This window comes from Ambystoma mexicanum, chromosome 6q, assembly GCF_040938575.1.
Source record: "Ambystoma mexicanum isolate Mex_15411 chromosome 6q, UKY_AmexF1_1, whole genome shotgun sequence".
NCBI lineage: Eukaryota > Metazoa > Chordata > Amphibia > Caudata > Ambystomatidae > Ambystoma > Ambystoma mexicanum.
The window spans coordinates 131,831,301-131,851,845 of record NC_090937.1 but is presented as its reverse complement, the minus strand read 5'-3'; the positions used below and the strand labels follow the sequence as shown (position 1 = coordinate 131,851,845).

The following is a 20,545-nucleotide window of genomic DNA, read 5'->3' as shown; positions in this document are numbered from 1 at the left end:
GAATTAAAATCAGTTGGCACATTTTCCCATCCATTGCCATCACATTTAAAAAGCATTTTGGGCCTGTGTTTCAAACTCCTGCCTGTTTCCTCTAAGCTTGCTGGGGGGGAACTGAATTTCGTATTGTATTTGATTGCATTCCTGAGAACTGTGTGCTCCTCTTTCCATCTCCTTCCTTTTCTTACATTGCAATGGGGAGGGGGGTGAATTGCCAGAGAAAAAGTGATTATCTTATCTTTTGCTAAGATCATATCAAGTATTTCTGTACTGCATTTTATTCCTCATTGCTTTTCCCTTGAAACCATAAAAGTATTTTTGCTACTTTATCCATCCTATATTAACTCCTCATTGATTGTAAAGAAGTGTGCTAGTGCCAGATTACCCATTGTTGATCAACATCATATGTCTAAGTGTACTATCAGATATTAATTTATTATAAAGTGTGATATATATATATATATATATATATATTGTTTAAATTTTCAAATAAACCTTTTAATTTGCAAAACAAACCTACTTCTTGGCTCAGTCGGGTCAGGGGGATTCTAAGAGGGGGGTGTTATACAGGGTTGTCATCCAGAGTACTGAACTGGACATAAAAATACATCAATAAGGGTTTTCCTCAGCATCCCAGACTAGGCATTGACTTAGCTGTAGTGTTGATTGAATATCGCTTACACAATCATAATGCATAGTATTGTGCTCTCTGAGATTGATGTGGAAACAAAAACATAGCATTTGCTTCAGCCAAATGTTCTGGAAGTGGATCCCTGTCAAAGGATGCTACTGCCTTTAGTATCAGCTTTTAAGTAACCCCAATGAATCCCATCTGATATAATTATGAGGAAACAAGTTAGTATTTTTCCTCAGAACACTGTAGCATACACACAAACACAAACCTTAACCTCTCCGAAGATGATCAGGTGAACATCAGAGACATAGGTTGCAAAATTTCAAACTGGTTTATTACCTTTCTCATAAGCCAACAGAATGAAATGTCTTGGATGCTTTGATGTACTGTCCATGTGTGAGTTTGTTTAATAGGCTGGTGCGGTGGGTTATACCAGCTGTTAAAAACCTGCAGACTAAGCTAGGGGGCCATATGAAGTGATGATGCCTCAAACAGCCAGCATGACCATTAGCACATGCACACGTTTCCTGTGTGCTGATTTAGCCCAAATAAGAAAGATAAGCGCTCTCCTGCTTCCATTCGCTGTTGGCTTCTTCAGTGCTCTGGTTCTGGACCAAAGTCAGCAGAAGACACTAGCCATTTAAAGGAAAATCTGGAGCTCCACTTGAAAAGGCAGAGTGAGAGGCAGAGCAGAAAGAAGGAAGCAACCAGCACCTGTACAGTAGGCAAAAAACATGGCTGGTGCGCTGAGGCCATGGAATGGTCCCAAAGAAGGCAATACACACGGTTAATGCCTGCAATCAGAGCTATCGGATCGGCTATCGGATCGGCACACACCCTCTTCTGAGCACTAGTAGGTGAAATAGTTCATGCATTCAACTCATGTAGAATTCTCAGGAGGTTTTGGAGCCAGGCTTTGGAGAACCGTTTGTTTCATATGGATTACTGTAGCTAATATGTTACATTGGATGGATTTCCTGCTCTGCAAGTTCCTAACAATTTCCAGAGCAAAATGATAGCTCATGTGCACAGGCACCAGATAGACAGAGAGGTGTGAGATGTGTAGCTGTAAAACAGCTGCACAAGCTGTTCCTTAGTGCTATTATTGAGCAGACTGAACAAAATATGGCAATGTTTCACTGGAAAGTTTCCACTCCATCACTCCATTTCCTGCTGGTTGGTATGCATATTTATCCACTGAAACATTGGGCCTCATTACAAGGAGGCGGCCTCGGAATGAACAGTGCCGGTAAGGGACCAGCGCCGTTCACTCTGGGCCACCACATTACGAGGTCTGCAGCGGGTCCCGCTCTGGATGCCTGGCCAGGCCAGACGTGCAGAGCGGGATCCGCTAGCAGTCCAGGATGTTAAGAATGGGCCCGTCATTAATGGGCCTGCTGTTAGCATCATCCCCATTCCCATTGAGCCCTATGGGGGCTCAAATTGGAATGGGGACGTGCCGGGTTTGGGACCCGCGAAAGGGAATTGCCGGGCCCTCCAACGTTGGAATGGCCCAGTAAGTCCCCTTTTGGGGGACCCGGTCCCGGACCCAAGTTTGGGGGTAGCCATGCCGCTAAATACGCCATGGCTACCTCCAAACTCGAAATAAGGCCCATTGGCTGTTGTTGTTCAGTACGCTCAATCATACCACTCAGGAATAACTTTTGCATTCATTTCTCAGAGATGTTATGAACATGTGTAAGCCTCTACTTGGATTATTAGTATAATTGCTTTTATGTAGGATTAAAAAGAGCATGCTTGACTTCTATATTAATGGCAACTTCATTGTTTCTTATTATATTAGATTGACGCTGTGTTCATAACACGTTCATACAATTCATTTTGCCAATACAGAAATAAAACTAATGTGCTTAGCAATCCTGTGGGCTCCAGAAACTGAACACAACGTCTGCGCTTAGTTGCTTATCGACTGCCAGGGGGGATGCAAGCAGTGTAATATAAAACCTCTGTCAGAAGACAGTTCATCAGGATGAATCAAGTAAGATTGCCTTGTGAATCTCCTCTATGCATAAGCATTTTAGGCAGTGGGACAGTGATGCATTGTCATGTAGTCCAGGAACCCACATCACATGCCACACATGAGGAAGTGCATCGCCCTCCTGCAGTGGTGAAGGTGGCTGCAAGAAGTCTCAGGTGGCACGCCATCTCATGAGCAGTCATGTTCTGGCTAGTGACCTCCAACCCCCAGGACTCTGGGCCAGTGCAGCCTTCTTCATGACCCTCATGTCTGGCCCAGCAATGTCTACACTAGTGACAATATCTACTAGCAGGATCACTTTACCATCATTAGCAGCACAGCCTCCGTTTAGTGGTGTTAGCAAAGGGAGGTGCCCTTTGGGAAGAACAGGTGAGGTAAAGTAATGAGTAATGTAATCACATATTCCTTGCGTTGCCTGACTTCTGAAAGTCGGGGCATGTTGGATGATGGTCTAAGGGTGGATAGCATGTACAATAGTGTGCTCTTGCAGTTCCCCATTGTCTTCTATATGATTGGGCAAGAGAATAGTAAAAGGGAAACATGGTGCACTGGGAAACTGAAGAATAAAAGGCATTACTGGACCACTGTTTTGCAAAGCTAAATGTAAGCATAACGTCCAGTTTGGCAGAAACATCACTAAATCCTGTGTTTTAATATTAATCAGACTCATGAATTCAGGAATGTAACACTATGTAGAAGACATTGGGCCTCATTATAACAATTGCGGAATGGGTTAACGCGTGCCGCTAATGGTGGCGGACACGTTAAACCCATTCCACAATATTACAAGGTTCCTTCGCGGGACCCAATGTGGACGTCTGTTTTCACCAGACGTCCTTAGCGGGTCCCGCAAGGGGACCATGGAGCTAACAACGGGCCGGTCGCACTCGGCTCTTTGTTAGCTCCCGCGCCCATTCCCATTGAGCCCTATGGGGGCTCAAATGGGAATGGGGAAGGCCCGGGCCCGGGATCCCTGAGTGAGGAATTACCGGGCCCTCCAAACTCAGAATGGCCCGGTAATACCCCATTCAGGGAACCCGGACCCAGACACGGTTTTGGAGGCAGCCATGCCCTTATTAAGGGCATGGCTGCCTCCAAAGTCATAATGAGGCCCACTGTGTGGCTTTGCTGGTTGCAAGAGCCAAATAACTTGTTGCAGAGCCCCCAGATTGTGAGCATAGTACTATGCTTCAGAGAGTGGCTCTGTGGCTGGAGCGGCTAAAGTAATTGAGGATGAAGGACAAAGGAACTTTTATTTTTACGATGCACTTAATCACTACTGACAAAGTAAAAGCCTCCACCAAATTTCCCACTGCCACTCCATCCCCATGACTGTCGCTGTCTTGCACACAAATCGTCTTGATTTTAGGGATCTGTTGTGTTTTCTTCCAGCAATGGTCCTGTTGTAGTGGTGTGGGATAGTGGAACAAAACTAGCCATAACCTGCTGCAGAGGGCTTACTCATATCCTTCATTAATATTTATGAAGAAAAATGTGCATATATTTAGAATAATTGTATGCAGATATATTTCCTGAATATTAATGACGGGTATCCCAAAAACCCGACATAGATCCCGCCTCGAGCCCTGGACTTAGATAATCCTGGTTTAGAGGGTACTACCATATCCCTCATTTCTTTTACCAGGAATGTGGATGATGCCCCTCCATGTGGGCCCTCAGGGAAGAGGTGTAAATATGATCACTGAAATTTCCTCGTAAATCACTGTCTGCGCACATGTATATAAGTTGCCAAGATGAGCCTGTTGCTTTCCCACTTTAAAATAGCTTTACAATCCAGTCTTGTTGGGAGGTTTAAGGGATGGTTTTATCTATCTTCCTCATTGTGGTCTGCTCTGTGTACTTTTCATTAAATGCTGTGCAGGTGTTGTTGACCTAGGAGGTGGTCCTTTTGATGTAACAGACTCTAATGTTGCATAAACACTAGCATGTGTTTTTTAGACCATTTTGGGACAATACTGTACACTGGCACACAGGGTGTGCTATAGGCCTGCTTCTGGTGCACAATGCTTGCACATGATGATAGACTGGGTTTGTCACCGATAAACTGAAAGTGTGGTTCTCAGTGGATTGGCCTTTTCCTAAACCTAATAAGTCATGTAGGACTCTCACTGATTTGATATTTTTCTAGGCGTACAGAATGTACTTGGGTTTCTCATTGTGTTGGTCTTCCCTTGAACATCTAAATTGCATGTGGTGTTCTCAGTGCCTTGGCCTTCCCTTCTTCTATGTCTATTAAGAACGTATGAGGTTCTGAGTGATTTGGCCTTCTCCTACATCCACTAAGTACATACAGGATTCTAAGTGTTTTCCCTTCCCCTATGCTTACAGAATGCATGTGGATTTCTCAGTTCTTTGACATTCAACCATGTCTAGAAAAGGCATGTGTGATTTTCAGTGCTTTGATCTTCTTCGAAGACTGCATATTGTTCTCGGGTTCTCAGTGTGTTCGTCCTCCCATCTGCCTATCCAATGCATGAGGAGTCCTCACTGCTTTGGCATTCACTTGTTCTATGTGTATTAAATGTTCACGTAATTTTCAGTGTGTCTGCCTTTTAATCCTACAAAATGCTTGTGGAGTTCTCAGTGGTTTGACCTTCTCCTCTACCTAGTAACTGCAAGTAGGGATCACAGTTCATTTAGCTTCTCCTATGCCTACAAATAGCACATTCAATCTACTGCCTCACCATCCGTAATTCATACGCCCACCCACTCAGAAATCACATGCTTCAAACCCCAATTCCTCCTGATAAAATGTGAACATAATTCTCTCTCTACCTAGCCCAATTATTGATTTGATTCTGCTCAAACCTAAACTATCCTAGCTACAATCCCTTTCCCTAATACATGCTCTTTCTGCTTCTTCAAATGTCAATCCTTCTTCCCATCTACCTTCATTTAGCTGCAAGGTTGCATCCAGTAGGACCTCATATCTCGACCCCTGGGATAAAACCATTGAGTCATTGTGGCTCCCTTTTTCATATGTGTCTATAGCATCATGAGTCTGTTGACATCTTCCCGGAAGTGTGCATGATCTCAGGTATGTGTTTTTTGAAAGAGAGCTTTCAGATTCTATGGCGAGCTTGGCAGACACCTTCAAACACTAGTGCCTGAAATAAGTAAAATAGTTCACATGCATGTACATGTGACCCAGTATTTTATCAACGTGATACATTTCAGAGAAAGACCTATGTTTAAGGCAACAACACCTTTTATTTTACACAGATCCATGCCATTGGTCACCCTCCCCCTGTGGTGTGCCTGCAGGATTAGCCTATAGAAGTCTTTCAAGAAAATAAAAGGTTAACTTAAAGTGTTCAAGTGTCATTCAATGTCTTTAGTGAACCTGGTGCATTTACTCTAGCTTAATAGTGTGGGTGGTTACTGGCATTTGGTGTCAAATAGATATGATGATTATCCTCTTGGGAGGATAGCTCAGCGGCAATGTGCTCGCCTTGGAAGCAAAACGACACGGAGCAAAACGACAGGTTCAATCCCCGGTTCTGCACTTAGAAACCTCTGGGTATTAAGCGTGTTATAAATAACCTATCATATCATAAATTTGCATGTATTACGAGATAGCATGCCCTAATAATTTCAAAGAGGAAATGCCACCTCATTATGAGTAGATGCTAATAGTAAAACATGCAGTCTTCTAAATAACACTTGCCTGTAGACAAAAAGCCTAATTATGAGTTGGGATTATGTAGATTAGGTACCACATTGGTGTACGTAAAAGGTAGTGATTGGGCTATGTATGGGTAATTTATCCTCTTCAAATTATTCCATGTACTTCAGTAGATAAACATACTGTACAATCCCAACTCATCATTTGGTGAGAATTTTAGAAATATGAGTTCTCTGCCATTAACACCATACTCCTGTTGAGATCCACAGTGGAGCAATGCCTTATTTTACAGTGTGTATTACAGAAAGAGAGCTTACTTACTGTTTTAGTAAGTAAGCTCTCTTTCTGTAATACACACTGTAAAATAAGGCATGCGATTTTGTATAGAAAGGAAATTTGCCAGACTGCTAAACAAGAACGTGTTCGCATCTACAGCTGTTAATCCATCGACGCCCCATGGTCGCATCTGCTGAGACCTGCTGGCAGAGGCTTGCAAGTATGAATTTAGCCTGAGGGGGAATTGCTCAGTGGTGTGTAGGGAAAGAGGCGCTGCTCAGTTTACAGGCTGCGATTACACTAAATTAAGCGTTAGTAGTCTACTACACACCACTGAATCCAGCAGGGACTATTTCAACTTTAAAACTGTAGAGTAAATAATGCCAAATGCGCCGCAGAGAATGATGGTCAAATCAAATCAACATTGCACTGAGCAAAATACAGATGATGGTTGCGGACATGTTTTATCCAAGATTGGTTGAGTGATACATTATACACATTTGACCTCTTGTTTGAAGTCAGAAACCAAAATTAATCAGCGTGATTCCCACCATGAAAACTACAATACCTATTTACTATATGTGTGCTTTGGAAAAAAAAAAACAACGAAAAAAAAGGAAAACACTCAGAGCATCTTATGAGGATGGAGGAAAAGTAAAAAACAGGTGGTGTTTAGATTACCGTCTTTTTAACAGCCATACTGTGTCTAATGAGATAATATGTTCTTGTTGCAGTACTAATAGAACATCACGTGTTGTTATGTACACAAATGGTATGTTGAGAAATACCACAAAAGCACATATTTTTACTTTCACCCAAAAGGATGTTTTAACCGTAATTTTCTGGGTAACTCCGTTTTGGGGCACGACATGCAAAGCTTTTGGAACACAGGGGACTCACTAGCGAAATCTTCTACTTGGGTACACAATTTAGCACTGAAATGGCACCAGCCGGTGTGCAAGTATCATCAGTTGCCTTTTCTGCAGCCCCTCCAGTGTGCAGACGGGACCCTTCTGCAAGTAGATCATTTGTTGTGCTCCAAGGATGCCCTATTTGGATTGCCATCCTCCAAAACAGCCATGCGATATTTCAGAAATAGCGCATGAGCTGTTTCAGAAATAGCGCATGAGCTGTTTCAAAACTAGCGCAGGCGGGCCAAGGATTTCCAGCTCAGCAGCAGTAAACCAAACACAAAGGTAGAACTCAATGGGCATATTAAAGAAAGTTTGCATTTCGCTAGTAAAAAAGACAGATGCTTTGAATTATGTGCTGCACCAGGACAAAGGACTAGGCATTGGTCAAAGTATTGCTCTGCTGCAGAAATGCTTTGAAAGAATCTTTTTTTAATGGTTTGCATTATCGTAAATTGTTGCCCTAGAGCTAATTACACTTGCATCGGTGCAAAGATTCTGTAACCCCCGCTGCCACCATTTTACGGGATGCAGTAATTGTAGTTACTATTCTATTACAATCATATTCTATCACAATAAATAGATCAGACTGAGCATCGACTTTATTTACATTTTCTTTGTCGGATTATTGACTTGGTTCCCAGCCATTTTGGAGCTGCTTAGCTAAAAAATAAAAATTACAACGGAATGTATACAAGCTTCTGCCAATTTATGTTAGCAAACCACACTCTGTCAGTCATAACCTTTTTTTTTCATTCTGGTATTAAATATTGTTTCATAAATATATATTTTTTTATTATTTATATATGAATTATTTTAAACCCTAATCATTTTAAAATGTACACAAAATGTAAAAGAAATATAAGAGAAATATAATATATATAGCCGCAGCTTGTACCTTATTAGGCTCATAGGCATGCATCTTGGTCGATTTAGAACTTTTTTACAGAACATTTCTTCCATTGAGGCCCATTTCTTCCATGGAAAAGGCAGAGTAGTTTCGGTCTCATACGCTAAGACCAGAACAATTTTTTGTCTATAAAATGTTATGATGGGCAGTAGAGAAAAATGTGCATATCTTTTGTGTATTATAGCTCCCTGGGTGGCGAGACTCTTTGTCTTTGATCTTAATTCCGCTATGCGTCGTTTATCACATATCCGTTGGTTTATGTCAATTCCAAGGTATTGCATATTACTGGCTTGAGTCATGAGCTCCGTCCCAGATACCATCTGAATTCTTTTTGCGTCTAGCTCGTTTTAGTATCATTAACCCAGATTTTGGATATTTATCTTTAGACCGTTTCTTTTGGTATATAGATCTTGGGCATCCAGCAGGTCTTTTTTTTTGGTGGATGATCAGCGTCTGGTCCAGCAGTATGATGAGCTCATAGGAATATAGCACTTAGCCCACGAGGTCGCCATTTATTTTTGGACGGAAGGCATCAACTGCTTTCAGTGTTTCATTTAGGTCAGATATAAATAGTTTAAACAGCTCCGCTGCTAACGGGTATCCTTACATCAAATTACAGAAAGTTGGTATATTTTTCTTAGCAAACCGTCTTTGTTTAATCTGATTTTGATAGAATTGTTTGTGTATAAAGCTCTTATTGGCACCATGATGTGGTCAGGGCATTTCAATTCTGTAATTTGTATCCATACAATATCTCAGTTTACACTGTTGACGGGCTGGGCAAGATCTACAGATGTGGTGTATATTTCTGTACCCTCTTTAAGAGGTCTTAATTATTAAATATATCTAATTTGCTCTCATTATTGGTAAGACCCCATTTAATCATATCAGTATTTGTTTAGTGCAAATCTAGCCTTGGGCTAGCAACGCTTTGGACTAGCTTCACCATGTGCAATTAGGACAATAAAACAAGAAGGACCAAAGTGTTTGAGGGTGAGCGTCACCAATAAAGGAGACATGTGTCTCCTAACATTACATATCATGTACCCAATACTGTTTTTCTATTATTTTTATTTAATGTGCAGTAGTGTGACTAAAATAGTAGTTTCATATGAGTTCTCAGTTTTAGATCCTATTATTCTCATTGGGTATCTCTATATAGAAGAATTCCTCCAAAATCGCCATCATCCTTCTTCAATCTAAGCAATTTAACAGCACCAACATCTTGGAACTCACTGCCACCTAAACTGAGATCAGAAACATCACTCTTTGCCTTCAGGAAGCCACTGAAAACCACCTTATTTAAGTAAACATATCCCTGCCACACTGCTCCCAGGTACCTGGAACACAAGTAAGGACTGTAACCATTCTCTTTACTGTGTCCTCATACTGTACTTATGTCACTGTTCCCATGTAACCTGGAACACGAGTAATGGCTGTAACCGATCTTTTACTGTTTCTACGTATGGTACGTGAAGTGAGCTTTCTGTAACAGCGCCTCAATGCCCGAGGGCAGTTGCACGCTTTAAAAATGCAAATAAAATAAATAAACATTCACATTTAGGTAAACAGAGTTCTGCCAATTACTAACCGGGTGTGAGTATTCACAGCATTGCGCTTGTATCATTACCACACTACTTTGCCAGCCTGCGTAAGCCCAAAGGAGTTTGAATTCTTTCAGCTCGACTGGCCTGTCACAAGGAGTTCTGCAATGCTGTATACACACATGGTAGACCTGTGCCCAGAGGCTACAAACTGCCACCTGCCGTTCATAGAGCAAGCTCTAGCGGATCTTGGACACTGACAACAGTTTATGAACTGAAAGGGCAACTCTTTGTATTGCTTGTTAGATATGGAAACGTGTTATGACAGCACCCACTCTTTTCTTGACAGCTGTGTCTGCATCAGTACTTTCTGCTCCATCTGCATGTGGGATCATATTTTACTAAGTGCATGTCTGTTTTTTTGTTTTATTTTACAGGTGCTATTTTTGATGAATCGGCTAAAAGGGATGATGAAGTGTTTCGCATGGCCATTTCTGACCTTAACCAGAATGAGGACATTTTGCAGACAGAAAAGATCACATTTTCGGTGACATTTGTGGATGGAAACAACCCTTTCCACGCGGTCCAGGAAGGTAAGTTTGAAGGACATGTCTTCTTGTATAGAATACCGTGTTTTCACATACAATTGAAAAACTGAAGTTTAACTAAGTTTGCAATTTGCAACAGAAAAATTGACGCCATCAATCAACATGATTTCTTGGGGTAATCTTTTTATGAGAATGTTCAGTTAATGTATTGTAAAATTATCGGCGGTACAACACAGTGGCACAATTGTAACATCTACAATAATAGAATGTGCAGACATGCAATACACAAACAAGATCACTATTTTTCTATGTCATAATAATCAGGACTGACAATGAAGTGACAAAATAAAGAGGTTAAATCAATCAACGATTATAAACAAAGACATTTTTAGTGAGGAGAGTAAAAATTACTGTTTAATTTTAAAAAAAAAAAAATCGTAAATATAGACCATGTTTCCCAAATCTATGCATTTGTTCTAAACAGGTTCTGGGTTTCCTCGTTATCTATGCAGATCTCTCCTTCGCCCATTATATCAGCTCAACTCAGCACCAAGGGCCCGATTCATGGAATTCTTTGCACGGTTCAAAATGATTTCGCACTTCTACAGTAAAGTGTTTTGTAACTTTGAATCTTCAATATGCTTCATTTTTGTGGAATTCTTTTTTCTCTGTAGTGGCACAAAAGTGTAATACCATAATGTGCACTTGGGCAAGTATTTCCCTAATGCAGAAATGCATCACTTCCATACTTATTTTTGACAGGACAATTCATGCTCAAGGCAAGGCTTGATACAAACGAAACGAGCACTGCACCTGTGCGAAGTGTATGCAATGCAGGTATCAATCTGAGGTTTTCCATAGCATATAATTGGTATTTGTTTGGATAATGATAAAATTATAGAAACCATTACAGGATGCAATGTGACAAGAGTTCCTCCATTGTTGTGTAAAACATGGCCTTTATTTTGGTCGTCCCAGTAGTTATAAGTGAGTGTATACAGCCAAGGCTGTTGTGGGGGTATATTAATGCCTCTGCCCTGGTGAATACAGAACATGGACGTCTTAGGTTCCACAAACCAGTGTGCTCCTCTTTGGTTCCTGGCAGAGCAGAACCAGATGGTCTGGCTTTTCCATAAAGTTTTATGTCTGGTTTAGAATCTAAGCCGAATCTGGCCCCTCAGTTTATAAAACGTATCTGGAAGAGATAAGAGAATTGGTGAGTGTAGGGGAGTTGCCTTGGTTCTTCCTCATTGAAAGCTGAAATGATGATCTCCACATGCAGCTGGCGTTTGAAGATCCTAATGCTATCCAAAGAGAGGATGGCGAGGAGCTGAAGCAATGTTATTGGGACGAGTTAAACGTGTGGCATAGCTTCAAAGGACACTGTACGCCATGCTTATTTTGATTTAAAGACTGCGTGGCCCTATTAACATTGTCTGGATGTGCTGATTTGTCCCATGATGCAAGTTTTATTCCCCAGGTTTCGATTGGGAACCCTTCCTCCAACCACTCTGGACTGTTGTAAAGGACATTTTCTTATCTTAATCGTCAAGAATGCTTATGGGCATTCTAGACAAGTGAAGGTGTCTTACTTTGTATTGCAAGGTGCTAGAAACATAGCTATTGTAACACTTAACATTTTACCTCTAATTGTCTTAATTTCTTTCTGAATTTGATGCCTTAGATTTATCAACGTTGTGTTTGAATATTGTTGTTATGTTCTGAAATATTCAATAGTGTAATAATGTTTCTATGTATTGTGTTTTTATGGATGAAAACAACATACAGCTGTTTTATTGATTGATTGATGTTTGATTGGTTGATGATCAATTATGGAAGTAGAGCATCAGAATGTACCTGTGACAATTCTGGAGGACTTTCGATCAACATATGTATAAGTCAATCATTAACTGGGCTGCTGTTCCCTAACGTGCTAACAATAACAGAGGACAATATGTACTTATATTTCTGATAAAAGATGGTGGGCTTGATTTACAACGTGTTGTCCAATAGGATTGCTCCATTGTAAAACACTTCTGTAAAGCAGGGCCCGTTTCTGTAAGCAGAAATCCTAGAGGAAATTAAGTCTGGATTCAAAGATGATTTTAAAATTGATTTTTGTCCAAACAAACAACCAAAGTGAACTTGCTGATCTCAGTTACAGAGAAACGCACATTTCTTTGGGAGTGAAAGAGAGCAGGAAGACTTTGATCACGTAGAACTAGAATATGTGGACATTGAAAGACGTGAATAGACTTTTAAAAAGGGAATGCTAATAAGCAGATAATTAATCTATCAGAAAAATATTGAGTCAAACTAAAGCTACCAAAAATCTTGGGATTCAGTTTTTGCCACCAACAATAGTGCTTCAGGAAAAAATATGTTAAAATATATACATCCAAATATGAAATAGGGAATATTGTATTTATTCATCTATTTATTTATTACACTCCCAAACCAAAAGGTATCATGGTGTTGGTTACTTAAGAGCTTGACGTATTACAATCTTAGAAATCTGGTTACATACATTCATTCAGTTACAACATATTCAGAACATTGACAGCTTTGAGACCTTAGTCGAATTTGTCGAAGAGCCAGGTCGTGATCTTTTTCCTGAAACACTGGTGTGATTGCTAATTTCTAATGTGAGTCGGTAGTGTGTTCCAAAGCGTTAGTGCAGCTACTCCCAATATGCTGCTTTTTACATTAAAATACAAAAGATCGACAACATGAACAAACACAATAAGTATGTTTGAATTACTTCTGAAATAGGCAAGATAATAAATACGTTTAAATATACTTTGTTTCCTCATATAAACAAACAAACAAATAAATCAATACATACATTAATAGAAACAGAAATGACGTTTATATTTTGAAAAATAATGATTGTTTCATGTAACCACAAAATGAGAATTTTGAAAAGAGAACCAACTGATTTGTAATATGTATTACAAAATATCACTTCAAGTAAGTTAATTTGCTAAATGTAGTTATATTGAAGCAGATAATTTGCCGTAAACAATTCTAAAAACTACCAGGTCTGCACCATATGCTTTTTTTTACTGACAAGTCTTATGACTCAGACTGTAAAGAGAAGTTACACATGCACAAACATGAACCAACGTTTTCATTGTAATAATTGTACAGTGAATGGCCTCAAATAACATCTAAATGTGTGATGCAAATTCAGAGACGATTTAAGGAATCATTGGCACATCATTTGAAATACATGCAAGTTCATTATCGAACAAATGTCGGGGTCTATGTGAACAGATTAATGTATAGATTGCAGGTGTGCTGTGATCTGCAGATCAGCAAGCAGACATGCATTTTTAGGACATTTTCTATGGATCCGATCTAAGTCTGGTCTCGATCCGTATTTCTCTCCAAAGTTTGCCATGGCCTTCTCTCTGTCACTAATTACCTTGAATCACTATGTCTGCACTTTGGCTGCTTTTTATTTCCTGCAGGTTGGCTGTCCTAATTGCCTGCACTTTGGCTGACCTTATGGCTTACACTTTGGCTGTCCTTATTGCCTGAACGTTGGTTGTCCTAATTGCCTGAACTTTGGCTGTTTTTATTGCCTAAACTCTGGTTGTCCTTATTGTATGCACTTTGGCTGTTCTTATTGCCTCGGTGTTGGCTGTCCTAATTGTCTGCACTTTGGCTGTCCCTATTGCCTGCACTTCGGCTGTCCTTATTGTCTGCACTTTGGCTGTCCTTATTGCCTCCACATTATCTTTCCTAATTGCCTGCACGTTGGCTGTCTGTATCGCCTGCACTTTGGCTCTCCCAATTCCCTGCACTTCGGTAGTCCTTATTGTCTGCACTTTGGCTGTCCTTATTGGCTGCACTCTGGCTGTCCTAATTGCCTCCACATTATTTTTCCTAATTGCCTGCACGTTGGCTGTCTGTATCTCCTGCACTTTGGCTCTCCCAATTCCCTGCACTTTGGTAGTCCTTATTGCCTGCACTTTGGCTGCCCTCATTGCCTGCTTTGCATGTCCCACTTACATCAATCAAGAAGGCACGCAGATTGCTCTCAGAATGGCTACCCTTGAAATATATTTCCTCCAGACTGACGTAATGTTTCTCTGCTATTAAGTCATTTAATATGAACAACTGTTTCCAAGGGATTGCTTGTATGACAGATGCACCGCTTTTGAAGAACATGTCCCCTTTTTGAAACCACGTTACAGAATTCTGTAACAATGGCCTTGGTCTTCACCCATTGTATCTGTGCCAATAGTCTTTATTTATAAACACCCACCTGATGTTCACAATGATTTAAAATTGGTTCCATGTAATAATGTCACCACAAAAATCTCGCAATGCTAAAATATCGCCGAAAAATGGCCGTTTTTTGTGGCGACATTATTGCATGGAATTTTTTTTTTTTGCCCCTGTCCCCATATATATGGTCACCCAAATAATATTGCCACGACATTTTCCCGGCGATATTATTTATGGCGACCATATATATGGCGATATTATTACCTGATACCTTAACATTGTGTCTCAGGCAGCAACATATCTGACCATGTTTAACTACAACTGGAAGCACTGCACTGGTTATCATAGGCTAATTTAATTCCATTTTAGACATCCTGGGGCTTATTCATGGGATTTTCAGCGTGGTGCAAGCTGATTTTGCACTGCTGCAAACTGACTTTGCACTGCCAACAAACAACCTGATTCACAGAGCACTGCAAAAGTACTATTTGCACTGCACAAAATGGGCCTAATCCACAGTGCAGAGTACTTCTGCAGTGCAAAGAGAGTTTGCACTGCAAAAATTCACTTGGCACCGCTCTATAAATCATGGGTCTAATTCACAGAGCGTTTTCCAATGGGGCTTTGCCATTATAAAACACTTCTGTGAATTAGGCCTCAAGAGCTTTGTTGGCAGCGCTAAGTCGCTTTGCACTGCGCTAATAATTCCACGAATCAGCCTCCTTTTATTGTTTGGAGAGCAAGGCATGCAATATTACCACCTTTCCATAATTTCAAAATCCAGTCCCATGTCTTTCCATAGTCTCTCAAAGGATTACTTTATTAATGTAGGTATTTATTCTTGGTGTTTTGTAATGTGACAAAGCAAACACATTTGCCTTTTGAGCACCAAAAACAAAGAGACAGGGGTGGGCTAGAGGGTGAAGAAGTGTGCAGGGAAAGCAGGATGAGTGGAAGGAGGGTTACACGGGGATCAGAAAGGAGGCAGCATTCACAGCAGACATATTCTGGTACATGTGTACATACATGACCACATTATGTGTTAGACATTGATAGAAGACATCTTCATATCACTTGGTACAAATGTAGTATTCTCAGTACATGGCCATACACAACATCCAGCAGTGTTTGGGCCTTTCTAACTCACTTACAAATGGCTATTTTACCAAACAGGACTTCTGGCTTAGGTGTTATAGGGCTTTTTAAGGTCGACCAGCACTAAACGTCCACTATAGAAGATCACGCTGTCAGGAACTAGTTGAGATCTGTACATAGCCGTTGCAATGCATTTGCAAAACTCTAATGGCCATTACCATGCCTGAACCTTTAGTTAGTATTGCAGGTGTGCAGAGAGTTCCATCCAGGATGCACACCTGTGTACTATTAAATACTTACCTGCAATCTCGCTGTATGTTAGGCCAGACAGTCATTTCAGCTCCTAAGCATTTCCCATTGTGGCACTAGACGCTTACCTTGGATAAACCTTTCTTTTTTTTCTTTTTTATAAATTGACTTTTATGGTTACAGTCGAGCAACCTCGTTTTATTCACTGAGCGTCAAAGGTCAAGCGTGGAAGCATCAGTCAACAATATCGAATGAGTTCAAATGTAATCATTTCTGGCTAATAAAGCCATCGTATACCCCAAGGCATGTCTACCAGCACTTGCCACTTATGGAAGACAATGAAGGTTCAGAATGGGAGCATGGGGCAGAATGTTATCACAGCTCACAGCATAACATTGCCACTGGTGTAAAGAGTCTTGTTTATTTCTAGAAACACAGCTAAGGGCTCCTAGGCAGTGCTAGCAGAGGAGGTAGAACTCAAGTATGCAGAAAGAAATGGTGACTGCACACTACTTTGTGTTCACCTGGAGCTCTCACGACATGTAAAATCGCTAGTCAGAGAGCAAAAGGGCTCCACCATTGAGCAGGAACCTTTTTCGAGGGTTCAAAAAGCAAAGTATTTAGTTGCTCATACTAGCTATATATATATATATATATATATATATATACATCCCTTGTAGAGTTGATATTCTTCATTATTCAACCTGACTTACTGTTGGGGAAATTAAACAAGCAGTTTCAGCTTGTAATTTTAGTTGAGTTAAAGCAACCAATTTGATGTTTGAAATCTCTCAGCTAATTCAACTCCATTATCCTGTATAGACAGCATCAACTTTTAATTAAAAAAGTAAAAGGATCCCCGAGAAAAATGTGGAATTAAGATGCTGGTGGTTCTGTTCATAACATTAGCTAAGACATTAACAAGTCATTTAATTTAAAAGTGCAGATTGAACAGCTGTCTGACATAACACCAAGTTCTCTAGGTCCTAGTTTACAAAAGTTGTGTACAATGGTGCAATCGCATTGAAAAATGCTTTGTAAATCATCAGGCACCTAGAGTTTATCAAGAGAGCTTTCAAAAACTCATCACTGTATCATGCTAAAGCAGATTATCCACAAGAATACACAGATGAAGGGTTGCCATTTTATGCTGACTGCAGAGACGTATCAACCACATTTGAATATGTTGACTTTTAGAAGCTCACGGGCAAACCAAAACATTTGAGCATCCTGCAAAAAGAAGATGCTCGTTATGCTTCACACTCATACTTATGTAGCATTGAAAATGTGCAATACTTTTGTTTGGAAGAAGTTAAGACCATATAGTAGACTGAAATGAAAGTAAGTGCCATCATTCTCTCGTATTCAATTTCTCATATCATAATGGAAGTTGTATCTAAAGAAAGTAGTGCCCGTCTCCTAGTTAATTACTCATGTTGCAGATTTCAAACATATTGGGCCTGATCACGACTTTGGCGGTAACCCCTAAATCTGGCGGTAGCGCTATTACCGCTGGATTTAAGGGTCCGCCAAATCAGGACTTCGGCGTATTTCGCCACAGCTCTGAGCTGGGGGGAAATCGGCTGAAAATGTGTGTTATTACCGCCAGCGGTAAGAGCGCGAATTTTCCCTATTGAGCCCAATGGGGAGTGGGGCATTCCCGAATGGGCTCAATGGGGAATGGGGAATTACATTACCGCCGAACTTGTGATCCGGCGCTATTAGCGCCGGGGAGTTTGGTGGTAGGGCGGTAGGGTTTGACTGCAGTTCATCATGAGACCTATTTTGATGAGCAATTGTTTGAACACGGCTTGAGTGATGATTGGTTTACACACATCCAATCAAACACATAGCTTAATTTCTACTGTGTGTATTCACATGTACGTACATACCTAGCTGGGAAGCAACTGGGTGTTCTAAATGAAAGGGAGAACATTATAGAGAGTACACCACTAGTGAGGCAAACTCATAGTGTGATAATAGGGGCTATTCTTGGCTGGCATTCTAATGGTTAATGCTCTAGCTGGGGATGCAATGAACAGTAATGTATTCAGACCGTCCCTAAATCTAGGAACTTGGAAGCTATGCAGATGTCCTTGCAGTTCCACAACACTGGCGTGTATACCTTGGTGCTGCCAGCAGTCAAAGCAAGGAGTAGCTTTCATATGAAGAATTGAAACATGGCTTCCAAAGCTGTAGAACTGTTTAATCACTGGGAAGGAACATTCTAAAAGTCATTGCTTGATGTTCGAAAATGTAGACCAATTTATGAGTGTCAGGTCTGACGATCAAGGAGAGATAATGAGCAAAATGTCTTTGCTTGCTGTATTTAGCTCCCATTTAAACCTATAAGAACATACACCCAACCCAAAAAGTTATAACTCCTCACCTTCACGTCACTGCAGTGAAATCTGAAAGTCATATTTCGTGCAGTTTCATCACACAACCACACGGCTACCTAACTCTATTGCTGATCAAATGTGTGTCGATCCATCTGCATGCTGTTCCGGCTGTTTTCTCAGACCACACCAGGTTGCACAGAAACAGGAAGTGACAGGCGTATTAGAGGAAAGGACCGTACATTTTCTCTAAATGGTTGAAAGTTGTCCATGTGCAACATAAAATTGCACATGGGTTACTAATAATCAAGTGTAAGTGTCAGGGTCCAGCGTCACATCTTAGATAACTGCAGCTTCGATGTTGTCCTCTATCAGATGTGACTCTGACCCCCTCGATTGAATATGTACCTGATGATGATAGTTAACCATATACAATCCTGTATATGATTTCAGTTGAAACCATGTAATAATTGCCATAGTTGCATTGCTTGTCACAAGAGTGTTGATGTTCTTAACAAATACGACAGTCCCAAGAAGAAGACAGCTTGCCTGAGTCACAGTGTACAAGGTCAACCCATGAGAATAGAGGATTTCCAGCCACATTTGGACAGAATAAACTAGTGAGACGATTTGATTCATTTTATGTTGCTTAGTAATTTGTATGCAGAACAAGTGTGCTCTTATTAACTCGTCTATTGAAGGAACATCCCATTATGCTTGTGCCTGCTAATCTAAACCTCCCTTCCTCAAGATGCCTCCCATACAAGTGCTCCTGTCTTAGTTGTGTGGGATATAAGATTTCCCCGCATGATGTCTCCATTTCCCCAATTACTTTCTGGTAAATACATACTAAAAAAAAAAGAAGCTCTTTCCTTCTTTGAATGTTTAACTCCTGTGTCGGGGGGAAATTCTCCCGGGGTTGGCTGGGCCGTCCGCGGACCTCCGGGCAGGGAGGCCCCAACTCCTCCCGTATATCCCAAAAGAATGAGTATGAGACACACGCAAGAAGCAAGGTGGTTCTGCTGTTTATTAAACAAAACGGCAGGGATGGGTCAAGGATCGTACGTGTCCGTCCTGACACTCTCTCTCTAAATCGTGGGGCTCGCAGGCCCTTTTTACCTTAGTATGACGCGCTACTTGCGTCACCTGGGAAAGTTAGCAAAAAACCTATCACCACTCTGGATTGGTTCCTCGAGTGGTAGGGTTAGTATAGCATACGTATAGAGAGCGTTATTAGTGGTTGAGGGTCAGTCAGATGGTATACTTGGGTTGTCCCTTCAATTTGATACATGAAAATTGTTACATGAAGACCCCTGAGGATTGGCTAATGTTAATGGCGTCAGTGATAAGGGCCCCATGTTCTGATTGGTCCACCCGTGAGCCCCCCAGCCTGGGACCATCGCTGTTCCCAGCTCGCGGTGCACCTGCCATTTGCAACAATGTATCACTATGGGTATGTGCAGACAATGTGAGGATTTATTCATATGCTGGAAGGCAGACTACTCCCACCGCCGCAGATGTCCATTGAGTCGCTTAATTGTATCTGCCTGTGTCTTGAAACGTGGGAACCAGGCGCCTCCCTCCTCCTGGGCCTGGCACCCTGTCAGGTTCGGCTTGGTCACGTTAGGTGAGACCGTGGTTGAGGCAGAATTCTGCACAATTAATATTGCATTTTCCACTTTGTGCCTGGCTTAATTTGCAGGTGTGACCTTGGCGTCGGCTTGCGGCATGCGAGTTTGCAACATTGTGCCCTTGACTGTCTGCTCTCGCCGGGCTCATTCTGCAGGGTCAGCAACTGTACTCTTGCTCATTCAATGTTCATGGAAGCCCTCACTTGCGGCCTACTTGGGCCTGGTGCATAGGTGGAAACGTTTGATGCACGGCGCTTTAGGTTATGGTATCATATTGCTTTATCCCCAGTATCATGTCTATGTTATATTTCGTTATATTTCTCATGGCAATGCATGGGTTTAGGAGAAGCGTGAGCATGCATTTTAGATGAGTTCATTGTGCGTCTTGCGTTTCTGCATTTTGAAAAGCCTATGTGAAAAATAATAAAGATGCGCGTCAGTGGGTGTGTCCATCACCTACGTCATAGCACTCAATATGTTCTTCGTGTGGATTGGTGTGGGAGTGTCCAGTGTGCATGTTTGCACGGGTG

The 20,545-nt window shown here is 41.1% G+C and overlaps 1 protein-coding gene across 2 annotated transcripts in view; it reads left to right on the top strand.

Annotated features, from left to right (window-relative positions):
* GRID2 (glutamate ionotropic receptor delta type subunit 2) overlaps positions 1–20,545 on the top strand; it is a 2,892,146-nt gene that overhangs the window by 594,644 nt on the left and 2,276,957 nt on the right. For both annotated transcript variants that reach the window (XM_069630564.1, XM_069630565.1), the window contains exon 2: positions 10,355–10,510. In XM_069630564.1, coding sequence (XP_069486665.1) covers positions 10,355–10,510 — 156 coding nt within the window. The remainder of the gene's footprint in view (positions 1–10,354; positions 10,511–20,545) is intronic.